Below are 27,047 nucleotides of genomic sequence, written 5' to 3'. Positions count from 1 at the left end.
CTTCGTGATGATGGTGGTGATGGTCATGGGCGTAGTGGTGGTGGTGGTCATGGTGGTAGTGGTGATGGTGTTGGTGGTGGTGGTGGTGGTGGTGGTGGTGGTGGCTGAAGCTGTCGTCTGGGTTCTTCCAATTTTTTCGTGTGTCGGTGGCGGCGGTGGCGTTCATGCTCGCACCTGCACCTGTGTAGCTCTCCCCCTTCTTCCCTCCCTCGTGAAGCTGTGGGGAAGGCAGGGTAGGGAAATCAACGTCGTAAAGCTTTGTCAAGGAGACCAGCGTTCTTTTAGAACAACGACTTCATGGCTTGAAGTCGCCAAAACAGAAATCGCTAAAAAAGCTGAAACAGATCCACAAAAACGGCAAAAACCGCCACACAGGGCAGGTTTCCTGTGCAAACAATTTGCACAACCGAATGTTTTAGTTGTTGCACAAATCTTTATATATAAAAGTGAAGTTGTGTGTCTGTCTCCTACGATTTAGATTCCTAACTACTCCCACATTTTGCGGTGCAGTTTAACCAAAAACCGGGTATCTTATAGTCGTGATTCATATCGAGCCCTTCTGGGTATTAGCGCGCGTCTACGATGAGTCTACGATTTTAAAAATAAAAACCATAATTTTTTCCATTTCAATGCATTTTTTCGCTATTATATAAGGGAAGTAACTCTCTAAAAATGTCTACGATGAGTCAACGATTTAAAAAAAAAATTACCATCATTTTTTATTCCATTTTTAATGCATTTTTTTGCTATAACTCTCTAAAAATGCTTATATAGCTATTTCCCTTACAAACCCGAGCAACGCCGGGCGATACTGCTAGTTATATATAAAAGTGAAGTTGTGTGTCTGTCTCCTACGATTTAGATTCCTAACTACTCCCACATTTTGCGGTTCAGTTTAACCAAAAGCGGGTATCTTATAGTCGTGATTCATATCGAGCCCTTCTGGGTATTAGCGCGCGTCTACGATGAGTCTACGATAAAAAAAAAAATTACCATCAATTTTCCCATTTTTAATGCATTTTTGGCATATATAAGGGAAGTAACTCTCTAAAAATTTATTAAATCTCAGAACGTAAAAAGCTACAGTAACACCCCCCCCCCTTTGTGGTTAGCCACATTGAGATGGCTATTATACTTTACATCTCTAAAAATGCTTATATAGTTATTTCCCTTACAAACCCGAGCAACGCCGGGCGATACTGCTAGTATGCATATATTACTGTTACTTTCTGAGTTGCAGCTTCAAGTTCAATCAGTGAACAGGTCGCAGTTTCAAAGCGAAGAAAATATGTTGACACCAATTCAATTTAAATGTTGAAGTGAAACTAACGGGGTTTTTTTGTGTCCTTAAATGGCTTACAAACATCTTCCACGCTGCAATTGTTTACACACACATATATATATATATATAACTAGCAGTATCGCCCGGCGTTGCTCGGGTTTGTAAGGGAAATAACTATATAAGCATTTTTAGAGAGTTATAGCCAAAATATAGCAAAAATATGCATTAAAAATGGAAAAAAATGATGGTAAATTTTTTTTTAAATCGTTGACTCATCGTAGACATTTTTAGAGAGTTACTTCCCTTATATAATAGCGAAAAAATGCATTAAAATGGAAAAAAATTATGGTAATTTTTTTTTTAAATCGTAGACTCATCGTAGATGCACGCTAATACCCAGAAGGGCTCGATATGAATCACGACTATAAGATACCCGCTTTTGGTTACACTGCACTGCAAAATGTGGGAGGAGTTAGGAATCTAAATCGTAGGAGACAGACACACAACTTCTCTTTTATATATAAAGAAGATATAATGTATGTGTAAGCCATTTAAGAACACACAAAAACCGTTAGTTTCACTTCATTATTTAAATTGAATTTGTGTCAAAATATTCTCGTCGCCTGTACCTTTTACTGAACAGACGTGTTTTTCTGTTGCTCCCGTTTAATTGTAGGTTTTCACTTTGGGGATTACCGTTGGGTTTTTTTTTTAACTATTATACAACTTTTGCTGTTTTCTATGTCTTTTGGCCACATTGCCTGCTTAAGCAATTTCGTTTTTTATGCGAATTCTCCCTGTACAAAATTTTTTACGCCATCAGTACAACAGGGAAGTTGACGTCTCCCAATATGTAATTCCAGACTTGTTGGAGGAATTGTGCAAACATATGTGTTACACATATTCTTTTCCATTTTTCCAACCCGGGCGTGGATCTAGTACGGTTGATCGTGGGAATTTTCCGAGCCCCTTCCCCTTTGTCAGCGCGATTTTTTTTCGTCATATTCCTTCAATACACGATGCCTTACACCTGTTACACATATTCTTTTCCATTTTTCCCACCTGGGCGCGGATCTATATATTAATCCAAATGTTACCCTCCGATTTTGCCAAACGAAGGCAGAGAAAAACATACCAGAAAATGATAAAAGCGTTGGCTGACTTGCACTGTTTCTCTAGTGACGTCGGCCACGGACGCCTAAGTTCATTTTCCCATTTACCATTTTGCGTTTCAATTCGGAGATCGGTTTTGTCATTTTCTGGTATGTTTTTCTCTTCCTTCGTTTGGCAAAATGGGAGGGTAACGTTTGTTTGCACAATTCCTCCAACAAGTCTGGAATTACATATTGGGAGACGTCAAAAGACATAGAAAACAGCAAAAGTTGTAAAATAGTTAAAAAAAAAAAACCCCAACGGTAATCCCCAAAAGAAAACCTACAATTAAACGGGAGCAACAGAAAAACACGTCTGTTCAGTAAAAGGTACAATTTAAATAATGAAGTGAAACTAACGGTTTTTGTGTGTTCTTAAATGGCTTGCACACACATTATATATATACATATATATATATATATATATATATATATATATATATATATATATATATATATATATATATATATATATATATATATATATACATATATATAATATATATATATATATATATATATATATATATATATAAAATAATATGTTACATTACATAATATTGAGGTCTCTTTCTTTCTTTTGTTATCTTACCGTTTTACCAATATATATATATGTGGATGTGTGGTAAGTAGCTTGCTAACCAACCACATGGTTCCGGGTTCAGTCCCACTGCGTGGCACCTTGGGCAAGTGTCTTCTGCTATTGCCCCGGGCCGACCAATGCCTTGTGAGTGGATTTGGTAGACGGAAACTGAAAGAAGCCTGTCGTATATATGTATATATATATATGTGTGTGCGTGTATGTTTGTGTGTCTGTGTTTGTCCCCCTAGCATTGCTTGACAACCGATGCTGGTGTGTTTACGTCCCCGTTACTTAGTGGTTCGGCAAAAGAGACCGATAGAATAAGTACTGGGCTTACAAAAGAATAAGTCCCGGGGTTGAGTTGCTCGATTAAAGGCGGTGCTCCAGCATGGCCGCAGTCAAAGGACTGAAACAAGTAAAAGAGTAAAAGAGTATATGTTTGTAAGCCATTTAAGAACACAAAAAAACCCCGTTAGTTTCACTTCAACATTTAAATTGAATTGGTGTCAACATATTTTCTTCGCTTTGAAACTGCGACCTGTTCACTGATTGAACTTGAAGCCGCAACTGAGAAAGTAACAGTTAATTCATGATATATATGCATGCACATACGCATGTACGTACGTATGTATGTGTGTATATGTGTTTAAACGTTGTATGTGAAAAAAGACGTATGTATATAAGATTATACCTATATGCGTGTGTATACGCGTTTATATGATTGCGTGTGCTTGTACATGTGTATAGGTAGGTTTATATTTGCATGTGTGTATGTAAGACATTGCACCTTCGACAGTGTAACAGTTTATATATATATATATATATATATATATATATATATATATATATATATATATATATATATATATATATATATATATATATATATATATATATATATATAAGTTTAAATGTTGAAGTGAATCTAACGGTTTTTGTGTGTTCTTAAACGGCTTACAGACATCTTCCAAGTTGCAATTGCTTCTGTTCCTGCACACAGATCGATCTCAGGTCAAGTAACTTGCTAACCAAGTACATCGCCGTAAGAAATAAATAAATCCATCCATCCACGTATGTATGCACCCCCACCTATTTTATTACTTCGGAACTTTCGGAGTATATAGGGATTTATGGGAAAGATTTTTCCGGGGGGGGGGTTGAGGAGAGGTGTTTCGGAAAATACACACGATCCGAATTTTTACCCTCATAACCTTCAGGAAAATGGATATCTTTGAATGAAATTTTATACAAATACCTTTCAAACAGCATAAAGGAATTTGTGGGGAAATGTTTTTTTCTCCCGCGGTAGTAGGGAGAGGAGTTTCGAAAAAACGAAGTTTTGGATCAGGAAGACCAAATAAATTGAAACTACTCATTTTTCATTTCACCAAAGCCTTCGAAAAATATTTACATGAAGTGCATCTTTTCACGAAACAAAAACTTTTTTTGAAAATTTGGTGAAGGTAAAGAATACGCACACCCGGTGTTTAGAGCTAGTTTTAGGGTTAGGGGTTTTGTTACGCCGAAAACGGGTGGTGTGCATATTCTTTTCTCCCAGTCGGGCAACGGCGTTGGCGGTTGTACTACCTTGTCTTTCTATAGAGGGTTAGTAGAATTCAAGTTTCCTGGGAGAAACCCTAGGCTTCGACGAAGATCAACTATTCTGAAGAACATTCGGGCCGGGGCCTATGGGTAATTACGAGAAGTCTTTGTCCTGGCAATGTTAGAAAGGTGACTGAACTCTGGGCTTATGTCGAACACCTGCTGTCGCATTCCAGAAGAGTACAACTGTCGAGCGAATCTGTAATTAAGATCGTTCTGCCGACCTCCCTGAATAGGGAGGAGCGAGCTTGTTTTCTCTCGATAGTTGCTGTTGCGAAAGAGGTAGTATGGAAGAAGACGTGAGTGAAAGGAATTGCAACAGGCATATTTCTCTCCAGCCTCGACTTAATTAACAGTTTCGTTTTCCACTTGAAACGAAAAATAAGGTTGGAGAAAAAATGCCCGTCGCAAAGCGTGTTTCGGAAAAGATGGAAGTCAGTAGCAAGTATGTTGCGAGTGAAAGAACCTGATTAAGCGGGTACAAATAAAGGAAAAAAACAAATTCTTCAGTGTGAGAATGTGGTTTGCGGGGTCGACCGCGTCCTCCGCTTCATTTCTTTGTTAATCATTCATTCTCATTTAATTGTATATATTTAGAATAGTTTATTCATACGCTTCGTCCTATTCGATCCCCTGACCCCTCGTATCGTTCCCTCTTTCTTAACCTTATATAGTGAATAAAGAAATTGACTTTTTTTTTTAACCTGGATACATTTGTAGTTATTCCCCTTGAGTTTAGCATTTCGCTTTGTGGAGGCGCAATGGCCCAGTGGTTAGGGCATCGGACTCGCGGTCATAGGATCGCGGTTTCGATTCCCAGACTGGGCGTTGTGAGTGTTTATTGAGCGAAAACACCTAAAGCTCCACGAGGCTCCGGCAGGGGATGGTGGTGATCCCTGCTGTACTTTTTCACTATAACTTTCTCTCACTCTTACTTCCTGTTTCTGTTGTACCTGTATTTCAAGGGGCCGGCCTTGTCACTCTCTGAATATCCCCGAGAACTACGTTAAGGGTGCACGTGTCTGTGGAGTGCTCAGCCACTTACACGTTAATTTCACGAGCAGGCTGTTCCGTTGATTCGGATCAACCGGAACCCTCATCGTCGTAACCGACGGAGTGCTTCCAACAAGCATTTCGCTTAGATTTTGGTCAGTGAGCAGCTATTCTCATAGTGAAGGTGAAGCTGTTAAGAATAAATATAATAAATAAGGGTAACTGTCGCCAAAACGAGGACAAAAGCCCCACGGTTTTATTTTTCGACTTTTTTTTTCACCTTTTACTTGTTTCAGTCATTAGACTGCGGCTGTGCTGGGGCACCGCCTTGAAGAATTTTTAGTTGCAGAAAAATCAGCATTTTAAAATTTAAATTTAAAGTCTTAGGTTTTCGTCTCTCAGCGCGGTTAAACTAAAGCGTTACACCATTCAAAGAAACAAAAAAAAAATGTGTGTAATAGGTGTAAAACAACTTCCTCTGAACGAATATGAAAAAAAAATGCGCGCACGCGAAAGGGGAAGAGGCCTCGGAAAAACATCGGGAAGTTCCGAAAGCGTCTGCTAATAGTGTAATATGTAAAACAACTTTCTGAACGAATATGAAAAAAAACGCGCACGCGAAAGGGGGTGGGGGAGAGGCCTCGGAAAATTTACATCGGGAATTTCCGAAAGCGTCTGACCCGGGCACAAAAACAAAAACAAAAATAGCGTAATAGGTGTAAAACAACTTGCTCTAAACGACTATGATGAAAAAAATGCGCGCTCGCGAAAGGTGGGTTGGGGAGAGGCTTCGGAAATTTCACATCTTCAGTCCACGGCCTTTAAACTAAGAAAAAATAGTGTAATTGGTGTAAAACTACTTGTTCTCAACGATTATCAAGAACACACACTTCAGACAATATGTACATCGAGTAGTAAAGACTCTCGTGTCCTGTTATTCCATTCTACTTATTTAATTTCCATTGAATATATTTTGTTTTCTTCAAAATTGGAATTTTGGAAAATAAAAAAGCTTTTTGTCTTTTTTTTTTTACAACTGTGATTGCCATTGATTTGGCTGTTATTTCTAGCCTGTGGAGAGACCTTCTAGGCTTAACTTCATGCACTGAACAGGAAACTGCCAATTAAATATCTAATTAACAAAAGAGACAGTGAAGCCATTGGAGTTCCAAGATACAACTGTAAATGTAGATTATGCCATATTTCTTTGAAAGACATCACACACGTGATTAACAACGGCCCAAAAATGTCAGCGAGTTATTACCCCACTATGCAATATGTATGTCTGTTATATGCGTGTATGTGTACTCAAGGCTTCCTTCAGTTTCTCTGCACCAAATCCTTTAACAAGGCTTTGTTTGGCTACAAGAAAGGCATCCAGTCATACAGAATCTGCCCCAGTAGATTCTCTCTGAGCCATGATGCAAGCAAGTGAAAGTGGATGGTGAAGAGAAGTTAATATGCGCACACAGACACACACATACACTCATGCAGTTTCCTTTGTTGACAAGGTGACATTGGTCATCTCAAGGCTAAAGTAGATGACACTTATCCAAGGTGCCACACAGTGGGACTGAACTCAAAACCAAGTGGTTGGGAAACAAACTTCTTTACTGCACAGCCAGGCCTCTGACTATGAATTGATGGTGATGCTTATAGCACTCAGGAAGATCATTCAACCAACCTGCCCATGTCCTCTCCTCAACCCTTACCACATGCCTTAACTTGTCTCATAATCAGCCAACCAGTGAGGAGGGCACCGGTCCCTCTGTGATCGCCAAGGGACTTCGGGACTGGCCTCAGTTCCTGGCATGTTGCTGCTGGCTTTGTCCTCTTGTCCATTATTGTTGGCCCCCATCTACCTGCACACATCCAAAACATGTCGTGGCATGCCATCAACAGACACATTTTTCCTCGAATTCACAGAGGTTATTGTCCCCTTTTCCCACTATGATGTGCACTGTGCATTTGGGGGTTGACTTCTTCCCCAACCTGCACAAAGGCATGCTCTTTCTCTTATGGGAGATGCGGCGATGCAGTACATGGATGTCTCCACTCATACTTGAATATTGCCCTGTGTGGCACTGACTCCTCAGCCTGTCCTGTCCTGGGTGACATATTATACCAGGCAGAGTATGCAAAGAGTAGTTGGGAGCTGTGACAGGTGTATATTGGAGTTGAAAAATGGATGTAACCATGGCATGCTGCTGATCTGATGAGCAAGCCTTCTATACCTGCATTTGTTTGTCAAATGTACAATAGTACTATGTAATTTATAACATGCACAAAAGTGCAGACACGTAAAATGTTTTATTATACATTAAAGTAAATCATTTCCTCATGTTAGTTAGTTAGTTAGTTAGTTAGTTAATTTGGCTCAAAAGCAAATAGTAAGGCCATGTAGGGGGACATGGAGTTAAGTACAGGGTGGTGTTCATGTAAAGAGTTCAGGCCACTTGAGGTCAAGGGAGGCTTTGAACAAAGCGGTCGTCGGCATCTTCACCATCTCGTCTGGCAGCTTGTTCCACGGATCCGCAACCCGGACGGAGAAAGCTCCTCTCCTTCGATTGAGATGAAATCGTTGCAGGTAGAACTTTTCGGAATGACCCCGCAGCCGACGCTCTGGAGCAGGAGTGAAGAACAGCTCTTTCAAGAGGTTACACTTTCCGCTTATGATGCTGTGGGCGAGAATGAGATCACCACGGCGGCGGCGTTTTTCTAGAGAATAAAGGTCGAGCGTCCTCAGCCTTTCTTCATAGGACAAATTTTGAGACCATGAACCATGCTGGTAGCCAGCTTCTGGACTCTTTCGAGATGCTGTATGTCTTTGAGGAGATAAGGAGAAGAGGCTTGAATCCTGTATTCCAATATGGGTCTCACCAGCGTGACATAGAGTGGTAGGAATATGGCTGCTGTGAGCATTTCGAATGACCGTCGAATCAAGAACAGAATTCCACGTGCTTTGTTGGCAGCATGGACGCACTGGGCCGAAGGCGAAAAGGAGGAATCCACCAAGATACCCAGGTCCTTTACCTGATCGGTCCTCTCCAGCAGCAGACGACCTGGCTCGAAATCAAGTTGAGTTGCAGGAGGAGAGCCAACAGGCAGATGACAGCACTTTGACACGTTCAGACACAGGTCCCATTCGTTAGACCACCTCCAAATTTGGTGGAGACATCGACGAAGATCCTCTATATCACCGCGAGGAGTGACCAGTTTGACATCGTCGGCAAATAGAAGGGTGTGTTGCGTGAGGTCGTCGGGCAAGTCATTTATGAAGACTAAGAACAATAAGGGCCCAAGCACTGAACCTTGAGGCACGCCACTGCTCACACTGGATACGTCGGACCGCGAACCATTTACTTGGACTTGGAAGGAGCGATCTGAGAGGAAGGCACCAACCCATCGTACAATATCCGGATGGAAACTATATGCTTGTTTGTGAAATGATTGCCATCCTATGGATATCAACTGGTGACATAAATATCTCCATCTCATATCTCCTGACTTTCTTGATATTCTATATATAGGTGCAGGAGTGGCTGTGTGGTAAGTAGCTTGCTAACCAGCCACATGGTTCCGGGTTCAGTCCCACTGCGTAGCATCTTGGGCAAGTGTCTTCTGCTATAGCCCCGGGCAGACCAATGCCTAGTGAGTGGATTTGGTAGACGGAAACTGAAAGAAGCCTGTCGTATACATGTATATATATGTATGTGTGTGTGTGTGTGTTTGTCCCCCTAGCATTGCTTGACAACCGATGCTGGTGTGTTTACGTCCCCGTCACTTAGCGGTTCGGCAAAAGAGACCGATATAATAAGTACTAGGCTTACAAAGAATAAGTCCCGGGGTTGATTTGCTCGACTAAAGGCGGTGCTCCAGCATGGCCACAGTCAAATGACTGAAACTAGTAAAAGAGTAAAAGAGAGAGTATATGTATATGTATGTTTCTATCTATTGTCCATTTATAAAAAATCTTTGTCATAACTGCCAGACGATGTATTATAAAAGCTAAGATGCAATAATATTGTCCAAACATTAAAAAATATATCCCCAGATCTCTGTCAGACTTTCAGTTTTGTTGATTTATTAAAAAAGAAAATCCAAAAAACCTAAGAATTTGAAGTCCCAAGAATTTTATCCTTTTTCTTTACAGTTTGTAAATACAGTTAAACAGAAGAAAATAAAGAAATTAATAATACTCCTGTCTACAAACATTTAGAAATTCTAATCAACACTGTTTACAAAAGATTTCAAGAATATAAGGAAAGTTACCATTTGTCAAGAATATCCAATTCGTTCCATCTACTGCCATGCTGGTTCTTTCCTATTGCAGTATTTTATTCTTTGTTTTACCTCATTTCTTTTGTAAGTTCTCTTATTTATTTATTTCTGCAATCATTATGTATGGCTGTGTATAATGAAGAGGTTTGTTTTCAGGTCAGTTTCTACTGTATGGTACCCTGGATTAGGGTCTTGTACAACAGTCTCAGGTCAGCTAAAATCTAAAGTGTGGAACTGGATAGTTGGGGATTCTGTGGTAGCCTGTTGTAGAGTTCATTTCTGTTCCTGTTCTTGGGTGGTTGACCTTATCTATCACTTGGTTTAATCTTTTTGATCCCAAACCACATAGTAACGTCACTCCTGGTTGAATCATAGACATTCTCTGTTTTAAATTCATCTGAAGTAAAACCTGCCATCAAAATCTCATGTCATGTTCCAAACATTTGCTTCATAATGACAAAGTTATTTAAATGAATTCTTCACAACTTCCAAAATTAATAGACAATGGCAGTGCATTTCAACAGAAATATGGTAGCTCAAAGTTTAACCCTTTAGTGTTCAGAATACTCTGTTAAATGTAATACTTTTTCACTCAAATTGTTTTGAATTAATCATGCATTATCTTATAGCTTTGAGGTTTCAATGATGTGATTGTTTATTTTCAGAATGACATTGTAGGTTAGGAGTGAGAGGCTAGATATCGCCAGTTTGAATATAAAACATGTAGAATATATTGGGCCGGATTTGGCTGGTTTAAACACTAAAGGGTTAATGCTATTGCAGAATTCCCGTACTGCAGTCATTTGAACTTGGTTTTCCCATTTAAAGGGAGCTTGTTTGCACCATTCTTTATGAGGTTCTATGATGACAGAACAGGAAATGTGTCAAGCCCAACAGGAAACAGTATTTCCTAGGGCTACACAACAGTAGCATTCTTCCCTTTCATGGGACTGTCACATTAAGTTGACAACATACTATCATTTTATCATGCTGCTACTACATGAATCTCTCTCAGAGATTTAGTATTTTTCAACTCTTATTTCTAGTAACACTGGTACTTTGTGTACCCTCAATTATAATTAATAATTTATTATAAATTTCTACACACACATATTTATATGCACAGGTGTGTCTGTGTAGTAAGAAGCTTGCTTCCCAACCATATGGTTCCAGGTTCAGTCTCACTATGTGGCACCTATAGCTTCAGGCTGACCAGTGCCTTGTGAGTATATATATATCTGAATATATTTATATTGTACTAGCAGTATCGCCCGGCGTTGCTCGGGTTTGTAAGGGAAATAACTATATAAGCATTTTTAGAGATGTAAAGTATAATAGCCATCTCAATATGGCTAACCACAAAGGGGGGTGTTACTGTAGCTTTTATGTTCTGAGATTTAATAATACATTTTTAGAGAGTTACTTCCCTTATATAATAGAAAAAAAATGCATTAAAAATGGGGGAAAATTGATGGTAAATTTTTTTTTTAAATCGTAGACTCATGGTAGACGTGCGCTAATACCCAGAAGGGCTCGATATGAATCACGACTATAAGATACCCGGTTTTGGTTAAACTGCACCGCAAAATGTGGGAGTAGTTAGGAATCTAAATCGTAGGAGACAGACACACAACCTTACTTTTATATATAAAGATTTCAGGATGGTCATTTTTTAAAAATTCCCAAATAAACATACTAAATATTTGTTTTTCACTCATTTATTACTATTTGTATTTCAACTCATGTCTGTTGAAATAAGAACGATAATAAACAAATGAAGAGAAAATATATAGTCTCGAAATAGAATAATATCTGTTTCAACACGATTTCGCATTAGGAATCTTGATAAACATACAAATTTTTATTATATACTAGCAGAATTGCCCGGCGTTGCTCGGGGCTGAATTGTTTGAAAGTACTGTTAATGATTGCACTGAATTATGATGATTATTCAGGCAAATATTGATATAAGTGTACGGTGGGAGATAAGGACTTAACGATCAAACGTGTGCCATTGCATTGTTTTGGGGGAACCAAATTTCTGATGAGCATTATAGGGGCACCAACTTTAAGTTTGAGAAAGTGTGGTGGTAGTCCGGGGTGCTCAAAGGAATTGAGTACCTCTATTGGATAGTTGATGACGTCCTCTGGGTCAGGAGTTGTATCGATAGACTGATATACATAGACTTCCCCAGGAATGAGTTTTAGCATTTTATCATTAATATGGTGAACAGTTTTATTCCTCGGGGCCAGTATAGCCTTTTTGCCAATCCAATCCATATTCTGATAATTAGCTTGTAGATCTGGGAACACTGCATCTCTGAGATCAGAAGGCGTCTTAACAATGGTACAAATGGAATCGATGGCAATATTACCATTTTCATCCCCTGGTATTTTGCCTTCGCCAAGTGCAAGGAGGGTGTGAGGAAATGCTGCTGATGTGATATTACGTCGCATATGAGCACGCATATTGGTGTGAAGTTTGAGAGTTACTACCCTTTATTTTAAAAAAATGCATTAAAATGGAAAAAAATGATGGTAAATTATTTGTAAAATCGTAGACTCATCGTAGACGCGCGCTAATACCCAGGAGGGCTCGATATGAATCACGACTATAAGATACCCGGTTTTGGTTAAACTGCATCGCAAAATGTGGGAGTAGTTAGGAATCTAAATCGGAGTAGACAGACACACAACCTTTCTTTTATATATAAAGATTTTCGTTCTAAAAAACTTTGTATGGATTGAATGGTTACCTCTATGGAAATATATACACGCACATTATACATACATGTGTGTATAGATGAATATATAAATACATTTAAATATCTATATACTGTTTTGGGCGATCTTTCTGTTTCTTAGAGATAACTTTAGATCTTATTTTCGTCCTAAAAACTTTGTATGGAGTGAATGGTTACCTCTATGGAAATATATACACACACGTTATACATACATGTGTGCATAGATGAATATATAAATACATTTAAATATCTATATACACTTTTGGGCGATCTTTCTGTTTCTTAGAGATAACTTTAGATCTTATTTTCGTCCTAAAAAACTTTGTGCGGAGTGAATGGTTACGTCTATGGAAATATATACACACACATTATACATACATCTGTGTATAGATGAATATATAAATACATTTAAATATCTATATACACTTTTGGGCGATATTTCTGCTACTTGGATATACTTTAGATCTTATATTCGTCCTAAATAACTTTGTATGGAGTGAATGGTTACCTCTATGGAAATATATACACACACATTATACATACATGTGTGTATAGATGAATATATAAATACATTTAAATATCTATATACACTTTTGGGCGATATTTCTGCTACTTGGATATACTTTAGATCTTATATTCGTCCTGAAAAACTTTGTATGAACTGAAAAAGAAAATGAATTGAAATTTTTAAGAAAGGAATTTGTTTACATACATGTGTGAAATGGCAAATGTTTGTGCAGTTGTCCGAAATGGAACCAGGGTAAATGTGTGGAACTGATGTATTATAATGAATAGTCCTTCTTGTTGTGAATATGAATTTGATTAATATGAACTGAAAACCAGTGGTGTAGCATAAAGACCATAGGTGATCTTCTAGCAAAAAGGATGACCAGTCTGACTGGCTCATCCCTGTCACACACTCACACACACACACACACACACACACACACACACACACACACACACACACACACTCACACACACTCACACACACACACACACACACACGTTAGCTTACAATTTTATTTATATATTTGCGTGTCTATGTGTGTAAATAGGAAGTGGGAGTAATATGCAGAGTAAAGGCTTTGAAGTGAGTGAAATGGTAAAATATTTAGTTTTCTTGAATTTTTTCTGAAATGGGGGTGAAATTGAAAGAAATTTTGTATGCCATGACCGAATGGAAGTACTTTGAAAAATCATAGGTAAACTCTAATTGAAGAAATTGTGTGAGGAGTAAATCGTTATGTATTTATTTGTTTCTGTTTGCTGTGTTTTTTTTTTTTGAGTAGTGGTTTAATGTACACTTCTCTCGTTTTATATAAATACTTTCACTTTAATCGTTGCACACTTGCAAAGAGAAAGGAGGAGAAATTAGGGTGATAGCATGAGTGAAGCATTTCGCTCCGTTTGTGTGTGTGTGTGTGTGTGTGTGTGTGTGTGTGTGTGTGTGTGTGTGTGTGTGTGCTGTAGCCCACACTAAGAAAAGCACTTCACTTACACACCACAATGTGGGTTTTCTCGAAATTTTGCTTAATTGGGGGTGAAATTTGAAAAACTTGACCTGGCACGACCCGCTAGGTAAATTGTAATTGAAGAAATCCTATATTGTAGATTTCTATAAGAGACAAAGGGAGGCAGATAAAATCTGCCTTTTATAATAAGAGATATCTCTTATTATAAAAGGCAGATTTTATCTGCCTCCCTTTGTATCTTATAGAAATCTACAATATAGGATTTCTTCAATTACAATTTACCTAGCATTTTTAAGAGTAGAATGCATCGGGTCGTGCCAGGTCCACTTTTTAAAATTTCAACCCCAATTAAGCAAAATTTAGAGAAAACTCACATTGTGGTGTATGAGTCAAATGCTTCTCTTAGTGTGGGATACAGCACACGCAAACGCACACACACAGTGTGCAACGAATAAAATGAAAGTAATTCACTTTCTGAAGTGAGTGACTCTTTCACTCTGCCTCCCACTTCCTCTTTACACACATAGACACGCAAATATATAAATAAAATTGTAAGCTAACGTGCGTGTGTGTGAGTGTGTGTGTGTGCGCGTGTGTGTGTATGAGGGTGCATGTGTGTGTGTGTGCGTGTGCGTGAGTGTGTGACTGGAAAGTTTTTTAGGACGAATATAAGATCTAAAGTATATCCAAGTAGCAGAAATATCGCCCAAAAGTGTATATAGATATTTAAATGTATTTATATATTCATCTATACACAGATGTATGTATAATGTGTGTGTATATATTTCCATAGACGTAACCATTCACTCCATACAAAGTTATTTAGGACGAAAATAAGATCTAAAGTTATCTCTAAGTAGCACAAAGATCGCCCAAAAGTGTATATAGATATATAAATATATTTATATATTCATCTATGCACACATGTATGTATAACGTGTGTGTATATATTTCAATAGAGGTAACCATTCACTCCATACAAAGTTTTTTAGGACGAAAATAAGATCTAAAGTTATCTCTAAGAAACAGAAAGATCGCCCAAAACAGTATATAGATATTTAAATGTATTTATATATTCATCTATACACACATGTATGTATAATGTGCGTGTATATATTTCCATAGAGGTAACCATTCAATCCATACAAAGTTTTTTAGGACGAAAATATTTATATATAAAAGAAAGGTTGTGTGTCTGTCTACTCCGATTTAGATTCCTAACTACTCCCACATTTTGCGATGCAGTTTAACCAAAACCGGGTATCTTATAGTCGTGATTCCTATCGAGTCCTCCTGGGTATTAGCGCGCGTCTACGATGAGTCTATGATTTTACAAATAATTTACCATCATTTTTTTCCATTTTAATGCATATTTTTTTTAATAAATGGAAGTAACTCTCAAACTTCACACCAATATGTGTGCTCATATGCGACGTAATATCACATCAGCAGCATTTCCTCACACCCTCCTTGCACTTGGCGAAGGCAAAATACCAGGGGATGAAAATGGTAATATTGCCATCGATTCCATTTGTACCATTGCTAAGACGCCTTCTGATCTCAGAGATGCAGTGTTCCCAGATCTACAAGCTAATTATCAGAATATGGATTGGATTGGCAAAAAGGCTATACTGGCCCCGAGGAATAAAACTGTTCACCATATTAATGATAAAATGCTAAAACTCATTCCTGGGGAAGTCTATGTATATCAGTCTATCGATACAACTCCTGACCCAGAGGACGTCATCAACTATCCAATAGAGGTACTCAATTCCTTTGAGCACCCCGGACTACCACCACACTTTCTCAAATTTAAAGTTGGTGCCCCTATAATGCTCATCAGAAATTTGGTTCCCCCAAAACAATGCAATGGCACACGTTTGATCGTTAAGTCCTTATCTCCCACCGTAAGCTTATATCAATATTTGCCTGAATAATCATCATAATTCAGTGCAATCATTAACAGTACTTTCAAGCAATTCAGCCCTGAGCAACGCCGGGCAATTCTGCTAGTATATATATATAGGCACAGGAGTGGCTGTGTGGTAAGTAGCTTGCTAACCAACCACATGGTTCCGGGTTCAGTCCCACTGCCTGGCATCTTGGGCAAGTGTCTTCTGCTATAGCCCCGGGCCGACAAACGCCTTGTGAGTGGATTTGGTAGACGGAAACTGAAAGAAGCCTGTCGTATATATATATATATATATATATGTGTGTGTGTTTGTGTGTCTGTGTTTGTGCCCCTAGCATTGTTTGACAACAGATGCTGGTGTGTTTATGTCCCCATCACTTAGCGGTTCGGCAAAAGAGACCGATAGAATAAGTACTGGGCTTACAAAGAATAAGTCCCAGGGTCGATTTGCTCGACTAAAGGCGGTGCTCCAGCATGGCCGCAGTCAAATGACTGAAACAAGTAAAAGAGTAAAGAGAATACACACACACACACACACACACACACACACACACACACACAGACTGACAAACACATATGTATGTATCTGTGTGTGTGTGTCTTTTTGTCTGTTTGTCTCCCCCCACCCCACAAGCTTGGCAACCAGTGTTGCTGTGTTTGTGTCCCCATAACTTAGCAGTTTGGCAAAGAGATCAATAGAATAAGTAGCAGGCTTAAAGGAAAATAAAAGTATTTGGGTTAATTCGTTCGATTAGAAATTCTTCAAGGTGGTGCCCCAGCATGGCCACAGTCTAGTGACTGAAACAAGTAAAACATAAAAGCTATGTGCATGTGTGTTTGCTGCCTTTGTTGTGACCTCTCGTGATGACTGTAACAAGCATCACCATCATAAAGGCAGTGTCCCTTGTTACCAGTTTTATGGAAAAAGGTGAGAGTTGGTGACAGGAATAGCATCCAGTTGTAGAAAATCTGCCTCAAAAAATTCCACCTGACCCATGCAAGCATGGGAAAGGTAGATATTGAAATGATGATAATGATGTTCCATTTCAGAAATTGCTTATGGTTTTGTTGTGAGCTTCCTGGCTTCTACTCTGTTTTTCCTTCTTTCATGTTAGCATTGATGGAATGGATATTGAAATGTAAAAGAGAAAAGCAGAGAAATACTGGCCATAATGATAAAGTAATTCTTTCCACTGCATTAGCATCAGGCATTCTGTCATGAAACTAGAGTGGTTGTTGTAGAGAAAAATGATTTTAAAAATAAGGCAAACAGATTTATTCATGAACAAAACATATATAAAGAAAAAAAACATAGTTTCTTGAAAGTAAATGTTTGAAGAGTTCCAACTGACAATAATTATTCAGATTTTGGTGTTTTTTTCAAAAAAAATTCCAATATTATACACTAGTTTTTTTGGCATAACTAGGGTGGTGCCCCAGCATGGCCACAGTCTGGCTGAAATTGGTAATAAATTACTAGAGAGGAGAAGAATAGAATAACTATTCACAGTATAAATATTTTAAAGATGTTTTGAAAATAATTGATAAACATTTTTCATTTTTTCAAATTATTTGTCAGATACCCAGGCCAGAAAATGGAATGTGGAAATTTGTTACACTGAGGCACATAAGTCTTCAGTTCACCTTATTTTGAACGGGGATACATATACAAACATAACATGTCCAAACGAGGACAACTGCTTCACAACTGAAATTGACTTGGTCAACGACACAAGACCACATTCTATTGACATTCGTCCATCTACGGAGTTCCAGGTAAATTAGAATAAACACACACACACACACACACACACACTCACACAGATTTTATTACACCTGTTTCATCAAGAATTATGGTATTTTAAAAGAAATAAGCTGAAACAGGTAATTAATGTTTTATATGCAGTATGTTCCCATTAAATTTCACAATAATTTGTGGGGGGGGGGGTTCCAAGAAGAATTTGGTGTAATGGTGAACAGTGAATGGCTTAAATAAATTTTATTTACTCTAACTGAGAAAACTTCTGGAAATAACTTTTATTTTCCATTTCAACCTCTCAGCTGCATTTGAACTTTTGACAGAACCAACAATATTTCCACCCAAAACACTTTTAGGTGCATTCCACAATTTGAATACTTCCATCCACTCTGTGCCAAATAGATTAACTGAAATTTTTAACATATATATTTTTGCTATTTTCATTTGGTCACAAAATGTCACATCACACAAATTCATTTACAAAATACAATCTTTTACCCATAACACCATGTGCTACTTTTGTAGATTTACTTAATTTCAGTTTACTGATATACTTCCAAGTTTCTTCATTCATTCTTCTTTCAGTGTCTAACTGCATTTTTACTCTTAGATTTTCAATTTTCACATTTACATATTTCCTCTTTGTTACATTATTTTTTTCTTTGATGACATATTCTTTTCGCTTTGTTCCAATGTTTTGTCATCTTGGTTTTACAGTGTATGTGTCCAATTTTTCCTCAACAGAAACATTCACCTTTTTAAATGGGCAGTTTTTTCTCAAGTGTAGACTGTCACATGCAAACATGGCTTTGTTCCTTGATTTTTGTCCTGTTTGAACTGTACTTTAATACACACTTGATTTCTATTCTGGCTATTTTGCACTTGTTTCACTTGGGAGCAATCTTTATGTTCAATTTGCTCTCTTTTACTATTCTTTCACACTCTTCTGACACTTGTTGTAAGGTTACAGCTTGGTTTTGTTCCAACCTAGTGACAATTCTTGTTGTAACTTCTGTGTCTTTCTCTGCAGTTAGTCCCTGAATAAATATCAGGCACTTGAATATATCTGGCGTTAATTTGTCCAGTTTAAACTTTTCACATTCTCTGTTATTCTATGTGATGTAGTCCTCTTCATTCTTTTCTAGGTTCAAACATTTCCAGCATGTAGTGAAGAATGAGCTTTTCTCACTAGAAATTTTACACAGTATGTCTTTTGTATCCAGAAGGGTTTCTCGGGAGTATATAATTACTATAATGCACTGCTGCTGCCAGTTTTCTTAAGATAAGATGCATTTTCATATCGTCGTCCCAAACTTTGCACTCTTTATTGAAGATTTGTTTGTATCTTCTGTAGTATGCTTTGAAGGTAACTCCTTTGTCTGGTTCATTCTTAAACTTCGTTGTTCAATTTGCAACATAATCTAGCGGGAACATCTTCTCAACATTTTTAGACAACTTCATTAATTGCAGCATTTGTTGCTGTTGCTCTTGCAGTTGTAGCTGCTGCTGTTATTGTTCTTTCAGTTGTTGTTGCTCTTTTAGCAATTCAAGCAAACTGGCCAACAACTTTACCATGATTTTACGATTTTGTATACCATAAAATTTGCACAAAATACTTTTGTGAGCTTGTTAATTCCTCATCGCCACTATTGTAATCCTTTGTCAGACTGTTGTAATGTCCAGAGCATTAAAGCAGCATAGTTAGTTAGAAAAGGCCACGACTATCTATGACTGTCTACTTTGTACTCTCTCCTACACTGACACTAACTGACAGTATTTATAATGACAGCCACATACCACTCATCACGTGGGGGGATATAATCTCCATAACAGGTATACACCCCACTTTTCTTTAAGCTTAAGGGCTTAGCCAAAACCTTCTTTGCCATCATAGACTCTAACTTTCCATATCACCATAATATAGTTTGATCTTCAGCAGATCTACTCTAAAGTTATCCCATTCATCTCTGCCTAATATGGAATATAAATCATAGCAGTGGTAGTACTAGCATTGACCCAAATAGACAAAGCCTTGCCTATAACCCTAACACTAAAATTAATATAAGCCTTGATATAGACAGCCTCTTTTCTGATGATGGTGGAAGTGTGATTGGGAATAAAAATAATAATAACAACAGCAGCAAGTATTAACTGCACAAACACCAACACCAGCTTCAACGATGCCAACACAAATACCAACAACAATGGTAGTAACATCAACAGAAACTATTGCCAACACCTAAACATGGAGACATATCGGATGTTTCAGTAACACATTCAAACAGCACTTCTCCAACCACAAATCCTCTTTCAGGATCCCAGAAAGGAGATATGCTTCATCCTTAGCCAGTCATGCATGGTGGCTGAAAGACCCCACACATAACATTAGGGAGGATCCTAGAAACTCCAGGTCATTACATAAATGGGACCAAGCACTGTAAACTGTGCATAGCCAAATAGATGAGAATATTAAAAGGACTCCCTTGATATAGGGAATATCCTTAAATCTAGGATAGTGGTCTTTGGACCCTGCATGCACTTCAGGAAATTCTTGCTGGTGTCCTGGGATCTACATGCCAACATGGTCAGTTAATTAGCAGTCAAAGCAACAATCACTGGTTGTTGAATAATGATGTCCTTTTTCCTCCTCCATTTTCTAGAGAAGCCATAGGCCAACGGATTTTAGGGTCTGAAGAAACACTGTAAAGCTAAGCGCTTTATGGATGTGAAACCCAGGCTAACCCCATAGACTGGCCATGTCTATCTGTCTTCTGTCTGTCCCATAATCATCATCATCATCAATACATACATAAATACATCCATACATATACATATATATATCATCATCATCATTTAATATCCGTTGTCCAATGTGGCATGAGTTGGATGATTTGACCAGAACAGGCAAGCTAGAAGCTGCACCAGACTCCAGTCTGATTTAGCTTGGTTTCAATAGCTGGATGCCCTTCCTAATGTCAACAGTATTGTGTCAGATACTGGTGTCATTCACATGACACCAGTATCTGACACAATTATGATTTCACTTGGCAAAATGTCAAGAGTCTTCGTCATTCATCATTGCCTCTATGAGACCCAACACTTGAAAGATGCTTTTTATGTGTCACTGACATTGGCCATCTTGCCTCGGTGAGGCCCAATGCTTGAAATGTATTTTTATGTGTCACCAGCACAGGTGCCAGTTACACAACACCAGCAATGGCCATAATCACAATTTCACATGACTTGATGGGTCTTCTGAAGCACAGCATTTCACCAAAGGTCCTTGTCACTAGTCACTGCCTCCGTGAGGCCTAAAGTTCGAAGACCACCTCATCCCATGTCTTCCTGGATCCACCTCTACCGTAGCTTCCCTCCACAATTAGAGATTGTTGCTTCTTTCCACAGCTATCTTCATCCATACACATCACATCACAGTCATCTCTCTTGCACACCACATCCAGTGCCTCTTATGCCCAACATTTCCCTCAAGTTGCTTACACTCTGTTGAACATGCACACTTGCGTTGCACATCCAGTGAAGCATACTGGCTTCATTTGTTTCAAGCCAACACATGTCCTCAACTGTCACAGCCCATGTTTCACTGCCATGCAGCATGGCTATTCACATACAGGCATCATACAATCTGAGAGAGAAGTCTTTGTTGCTAGCAGATGTAGAAGCTCTCTGAACTTTGTCCTGCCTAATCTTATTCTCACAGCTATGCTCTCGGAGCATCCACCTCTGCTACAAACTTGGTCACCTAAATAATGGAAGCTTACACGCCTGGCAGTTGATAGAGTCAATTTTCTGTATTTATTGTTCCCATGCATCTTCTGATATTTTTGCACCACTTATATGTCTATGACTTACACTCAGAACATATTATGGAGTTTCTACGTATCTCTTTCCTACAGATCAAGCAGGTCCATCTACCTGAAGGGATTTGTAATTTGTCTGCCTTCCTACTTACTAATGCTTTGGTTTTTGCTAGGTTAACTCAAAGACCCTTCAATTCTAGACCTTGCTTCATACCTCTTCTCTAGTTCTGGTAATGATTCAGCGATAAGAACAAGGTCATCAGAATAGAGGAACTCTCAGAGGCAGCCTATCTTCCTCTGTTATTGCCTGGAGAACTATGATGAACAAGAGGGCCTGAGCACCAATCTTTGGTTAACCTCTACTTGTACCCTGAAATCTTCACTGTACTCATTGCCAACCCTCACCTTACTGACAGCATCCCTGTACATGGTTTGTACAGCTCTCACCAGCCATTCATTGGAAACTATCCCTAGTTTCCATATTGACCATCTGACGAGGGATCAGGGGACCCTGTCAAAGGCTTTCTCTAAGTCACAAAAGCCAAGTACAAAGATTTTATCTTTGGCTACATATTTCTCCTGCAGCTGCCTTAGGAACTTCATAGGCATAACCAGTGTAAGCTGTGTTGTGGGAACTGCTTTTCTAAGGCCACGAAGAATTGTCTCAGGATACTGGTGGTGATTTGCAATGTCAATGGTGCATTATATCAGACTACTTGCTTTAATCTACCACTCTGTTTCTTAGAATTACTACATTCTTCACTATTCCTCTTCATGCTTTTGTCATGAGCTAGTCAGCTTGTATTAAAATAAATCTTATATGGGCGATTATTGCACACCACGCTTCCTATCTTCCACCTCTTGCTGGTGATTAACATTATACCTACCATATTTGGGAGGTTGTGAAGATTTAGCAGTCAATTTACTTGAATTAATGTTACTCGATTGTCTCTTACTTTTATGTGTGTTCACTTATCTTTCTTTCTGTTGGTTAAGGGTGTTTCTGTGTCCTTTGTCCTAACTACACCACCTGTGAGTCACCAGAATCATAATTTGTCCATTGTTAACATTATTATCTTTGACTGAATCACTACTATTTGGGATGTATTTAATTTCTTCTTGGTAACCGACTTCAGCTGAAGTTAGGTTATATCTCCCATGTTGTTTAAAAATTTTTTCCTAGTTAAAAGCTTAGAAATTCTAATTGAGACTGCCTTAATTATAGAGTTTATAATGCATTTTGGATGATTTGAGTTGTGGCTTATGTACTTAAGGTTGTCACTGGGTTTGTGAAATGGTTGATGCAGTTCAGAAATAAGGTCAAGGGTAATATCTAAAAAATTTTTTACTTTACTATGATCTGTCTCTACAGAGATGGAAAATCCAGATCTATTTTAAAATTGCAAAAGATTTTCCTTATACTGTTCAACTTTATTTTTGCTACAATTACAGATAGTGAATAATGCTTCATCCCAGTATAATCCTTCTTACAATTTCATTGGACATGGCCGATGGATGCATAGTAGTTAGTGATATCTATTTGAAAGAATCTAGTAGTTTTCTTATTCTAAATATCATTAAACCATTTCAGGATCCCCAAAGAATTTGTTTATACATCCCATTTAATCATTTCCTTAAGCATGTGTAAATATCTGTCTATTATTGATTAATCTCTCAAAGTTTGATCTGGAGGGGCATATGAGAATGGCTGTGGAATTAGGTGTAAAGTTTGTCCAAAGGTCTTTCAACATGAAACAGTTTATAACATTTTGCTCTGCATTCTCCCTGTGTATGTGTGTCTAGTAAAGGCAGGTGGCTAGTGGTTAGAATATTCAGCTCACTCTCATAAGGTTATGAGTTCGATTCCTGGTGGCACATTCAGTCCTTGAGCAAGACACTTTATTTCACATTGCTCCAGTCTACTCAGTTGGCAAAAATTGAGTAGTGCCTGTTTGAAAGGGACCATCCTTTTCATATTCTGTGTCACACTGAATCTCCCTGACAACTATGTTAAGAGTATGTATTCTGTGGAATACTCGGCCACTTGCACATTAATCTCACAAGCATGGAGAGCCAGGTGTGTGTATGTGTGTGTGTGTGTATAAAGGCACAGGGATTGGTGTATGCTTAAAAAGTGGGCTCATATGGTTTCAATTCATCTCTCAATGTGGCACCTTAGGCAAGTATTTTCTATTAAACCCCTTGGCTGACCAAGATTTTTTTGTGAGTGGATTTCGGAGGCAGAAACTGAAAGAAGCTGGTTTAATATGTGTGTGGGTGTGTGTGTGAGGACACTATTCCACACTGGTCTGTACTGGCCGTTTACTACAAATGTTTTATTGTCACCGTGATCATCATTACCATCATCATTATCATCCCCATCATCATTATCATCATCATCACTCTCATCATGAACATCATCGTCACCAACACAACCATTACCACCATCTCCACCACCACTTCCAACACTACCACTACCATCCTCATCACCTCCACCATCATCATCACCACTACAACCACCATCAGTACCACCATCATCATTATCATCATGAAACTATTTTAAATTCCTGCACTGATCTTCTATTGTAGATAGTTATTGAAAATAAAGATCTTGAAGAAGCGTATGGTGTTCTGTGCGAAGCACCATGTCCAGGAGCCAAAATGACATTATCAAATTGTAAGATTTTGCCTCAGAACTGTTCTTTATTGTTTGTTCTTTTACTGTTTTTTTTCTTCTCCTTTAATTCCTCAAGGAATTGTTTTCCTTAGTACAACCCCTACACCCTACAAAATGCACAAGGGAGCATGTGACTGTAATATTAATGAATTCAACTTGAAAGGTTCATATTATGAGTTCAAATCTTATTGTTGCCTTTCAATCCCCAAGAAAGACACATTATTCTACATTTAGTGGTTCAATTCACAATTGTTTTGTCAGCGATAAGAAAAGACAAACATCTGTAAAGTTATTCCAAATAAGAAACGTTTTTACAGATAGGAAAACAGTTACCGATAATTTTGGCCAATATATTTCATAGAATTAGATGAAAAAAAGAAGTGATTCATGAGAGATAAGTCAAATGAAATAATTACATGAATTTGAATATAATATATTTAGGGGTAATACATTGAATGCCATATGCAAAAATTCTTAAATGAAATTGTTGTATTGCCAATTGTTATGACGATATATTTTTACATTATAATTGTGGAGTAATAATAAAGCATATAACGAAGCAGGGTAACAACAACTTAACGATCCAAAAAACTATCCATGAACCAATAAACGATATTCCAACAAACTGCCAAAATGACACCTAAGACATCCTGCGATCAATGCCTACTCTCCTATATCATTCAGACCGCTACTATTTTTAGACGTTTGGTCAGTCTATTCTTGCAGGGGGTGCTGTGACTCTTGCCACAACTGAAATTTAGTCTTTTATCTTTAGAAAGGAAGCAAAATTCTGTGGTCAGTGTAAGCAAAATTCAAAGGAAACAGGGAGATTGTTTCCCAAAACTGAAAAAAATTATCAGCCAAATTTAATGAGATTAGGAAATACACGATCCATGTTGAAGGATGAGATAACTACAGTCATGTTTCAGTTTATTTGACCTCATCAGCATAGTTTCTATAGCCCACTCCAGCCTGACGAACCAGCCGAGAGAGATTTTATTTTTTTAATTATATGAATCATACTGATTAAAATCCATTCATAAGTCTTTTTCCCCTATTTAGAAGAATTTACTAAAGCACAGGTTAATGTGTAAATATTACCCTTTTGAGTGTCCTTCTAATTTAATATCTCAATATCTATTTATCAAGATAACTTAATGTCTGTGTGTGACTGAAAAGACAGAGGCTGTGTGTTCTTGTTTCTCTTTTTTTCAGCTTACACAATACCATTGCAAACCAGTGTACAGTTTATATACTATCTCAATATGTTCCACACTGGCCGGTTTGATTTTGCTTTAGAAATGAAATGAGGATGTGACACTGACAATGCACCACATCAGGGAAATATGTATTAGTTTTCCTCACAGTGAATTCTGGGGTGATTTTTTTTTACTTAGATCTGAAGTATATTGTGTTTTCATCACAATACGTCCATCAAGAAGGGATTTTCCTATAATGAACAACCAAAGGGTCTGGCAGTTGAACAACACACATACATTAAGTATGTTGCATAAGGATGAGCTCAAGGTGACCGAGGAGGAGAGAGGACATAACACCTTCTACACTAATGTTCTTAAATCATTGCTGAAGCTTGATTCCACACTGCAACAAATGCAGGAAGAAGTGCCACCTCTTCCAATAAGTGGCATTGGAAAAACCCTCAAACTGGTGAAAACAGAAATAGCGCTTGGGAAAATGGCATCACAACAGAGTTTTTAAGATGTGAATGTGAAGAACTATGGAAAATCCTCATTCTACATTTCAACCACTTTCTAAAGGAGGGTAAAATATCTTCAAATACCATTCTACGTCACAAGAAGAGTGATAAAGAAAATTTTAAAAACTATCACTGCATATGCCTCTTGTCTCACCCCTATAAGGCGTTTACAAGGATCATAGTCACCGGACTATCAAAATATGTCAGCCACTAACAGTCGAGAGAGCAAGCAAGTTTCCATATGAATCATTGATTATTGTTATGGTGATAATTGTAATAATAGAACACCCCCTCCATGTAGGGCACACAAATGAGACATGGGCTACTATGAAGAAGATAAAATATTGATTGGCTATGGTGCAAAGGTCCATGGAAAGATCCATGCTAGGAACATGACTGAGAGAATTCGAAATAGTTTGAGGATGGCGCTCAGTGAACAATGTGATGGCAGGGTATCGAAAGCACAAGTTCCACTGTGCTGGATATGTCACAAGGTTCACAGACAACAGGTGGAACCATGCAGTTGCCAAGTGATATCCCAGAGTGTAGAAAAGGCCATTTGGAGGGCCTCCGTGACAATGGGAAGATGATTCAGTCAAACAGTTTCGGTTGAGATGGAAAAGAATGACACAATCTAGACAAAATTGGAAGTGCATTGTGCCTAGCAGTGTTTGACAGCATCTGAAGAGCTGTTCGATATTGTCATACTGGGTCTAGCAAACATTTGCATCTAAATACCAACCAAGGAGATGTAAACCACATTGATAGTCATCAACTTTGACCAGTTTGTAGTAGGAGAAATACTCATGGTACAGCTAGCACGATAACAGCGCTGGTAAATGGAGTTGGGACTGACTTGTATACAAATAAATATGATAAATGCTCATGGAGAGATAAATCAAAATGTCCTTTAATGAATCTCTGTATGAGTACAAATCTTGTATATAAATGTACCGTGCACACAAGGGAAGGGCTCTATGATTACATTGGGCAGACGGCACTGATTCATTTAAGAATCATCATCATAACCATATTGCCAGCTTTAAATCAATC

General features: G+C 38.1%; 1 protein-coding gene across 1 annotated transcript in view; it reads left to right on the top strand.

Moving 5' to 3' along the window:
- Positions 1-3,608: 3,608 nt before the first annotated feature.
- The window catches only part of LOC118764737, a 45,011-nt gene continuing 21,572 nt past the window's right edge, over positions 3,609-27,047 (top strand). Inside the window, exons 1-4 of the mRNA XM_036505704.1 lie at positions 3,609-3,632; positions 9,765-9,976; positions 17,603-17,799; positions 24,190-24,277. Coding sequence (XP_036361597.1) covers positions 9,922-9,976; positions 17,603-17,799; positions 24,190-24,277 — 340 coding nt within the window. The 5' untranslated portion in view covers positions 3,609-3,632; positions 9,765-9,921. The remainder of the gene's footprint in view (positions 3,633-9,764; positions 9,977-17,602; positions 17,800-24,189; positions 24,278-27,047) is intronic.

The sequence above is a fragment of the Octopus sinensis genome, linkage group LG9, assembly GCF_006345805.1.
Source record: "Octopus sinensis linkage group LG9, ASM634580v1, whole genome shotgun sequence".
Classification (NCBI taxonomy): domain Eukaryota; kingdom Metazoa; phylum Mollusca; class Cephalopoda; order Octopoda; family Octopodidae; genus Octopus; species Octopus sinensis.
Note: the sequence above shows the minus strand (reverse complement) of the source record. Positions and strands in the feature narration are given on the sequence as shown.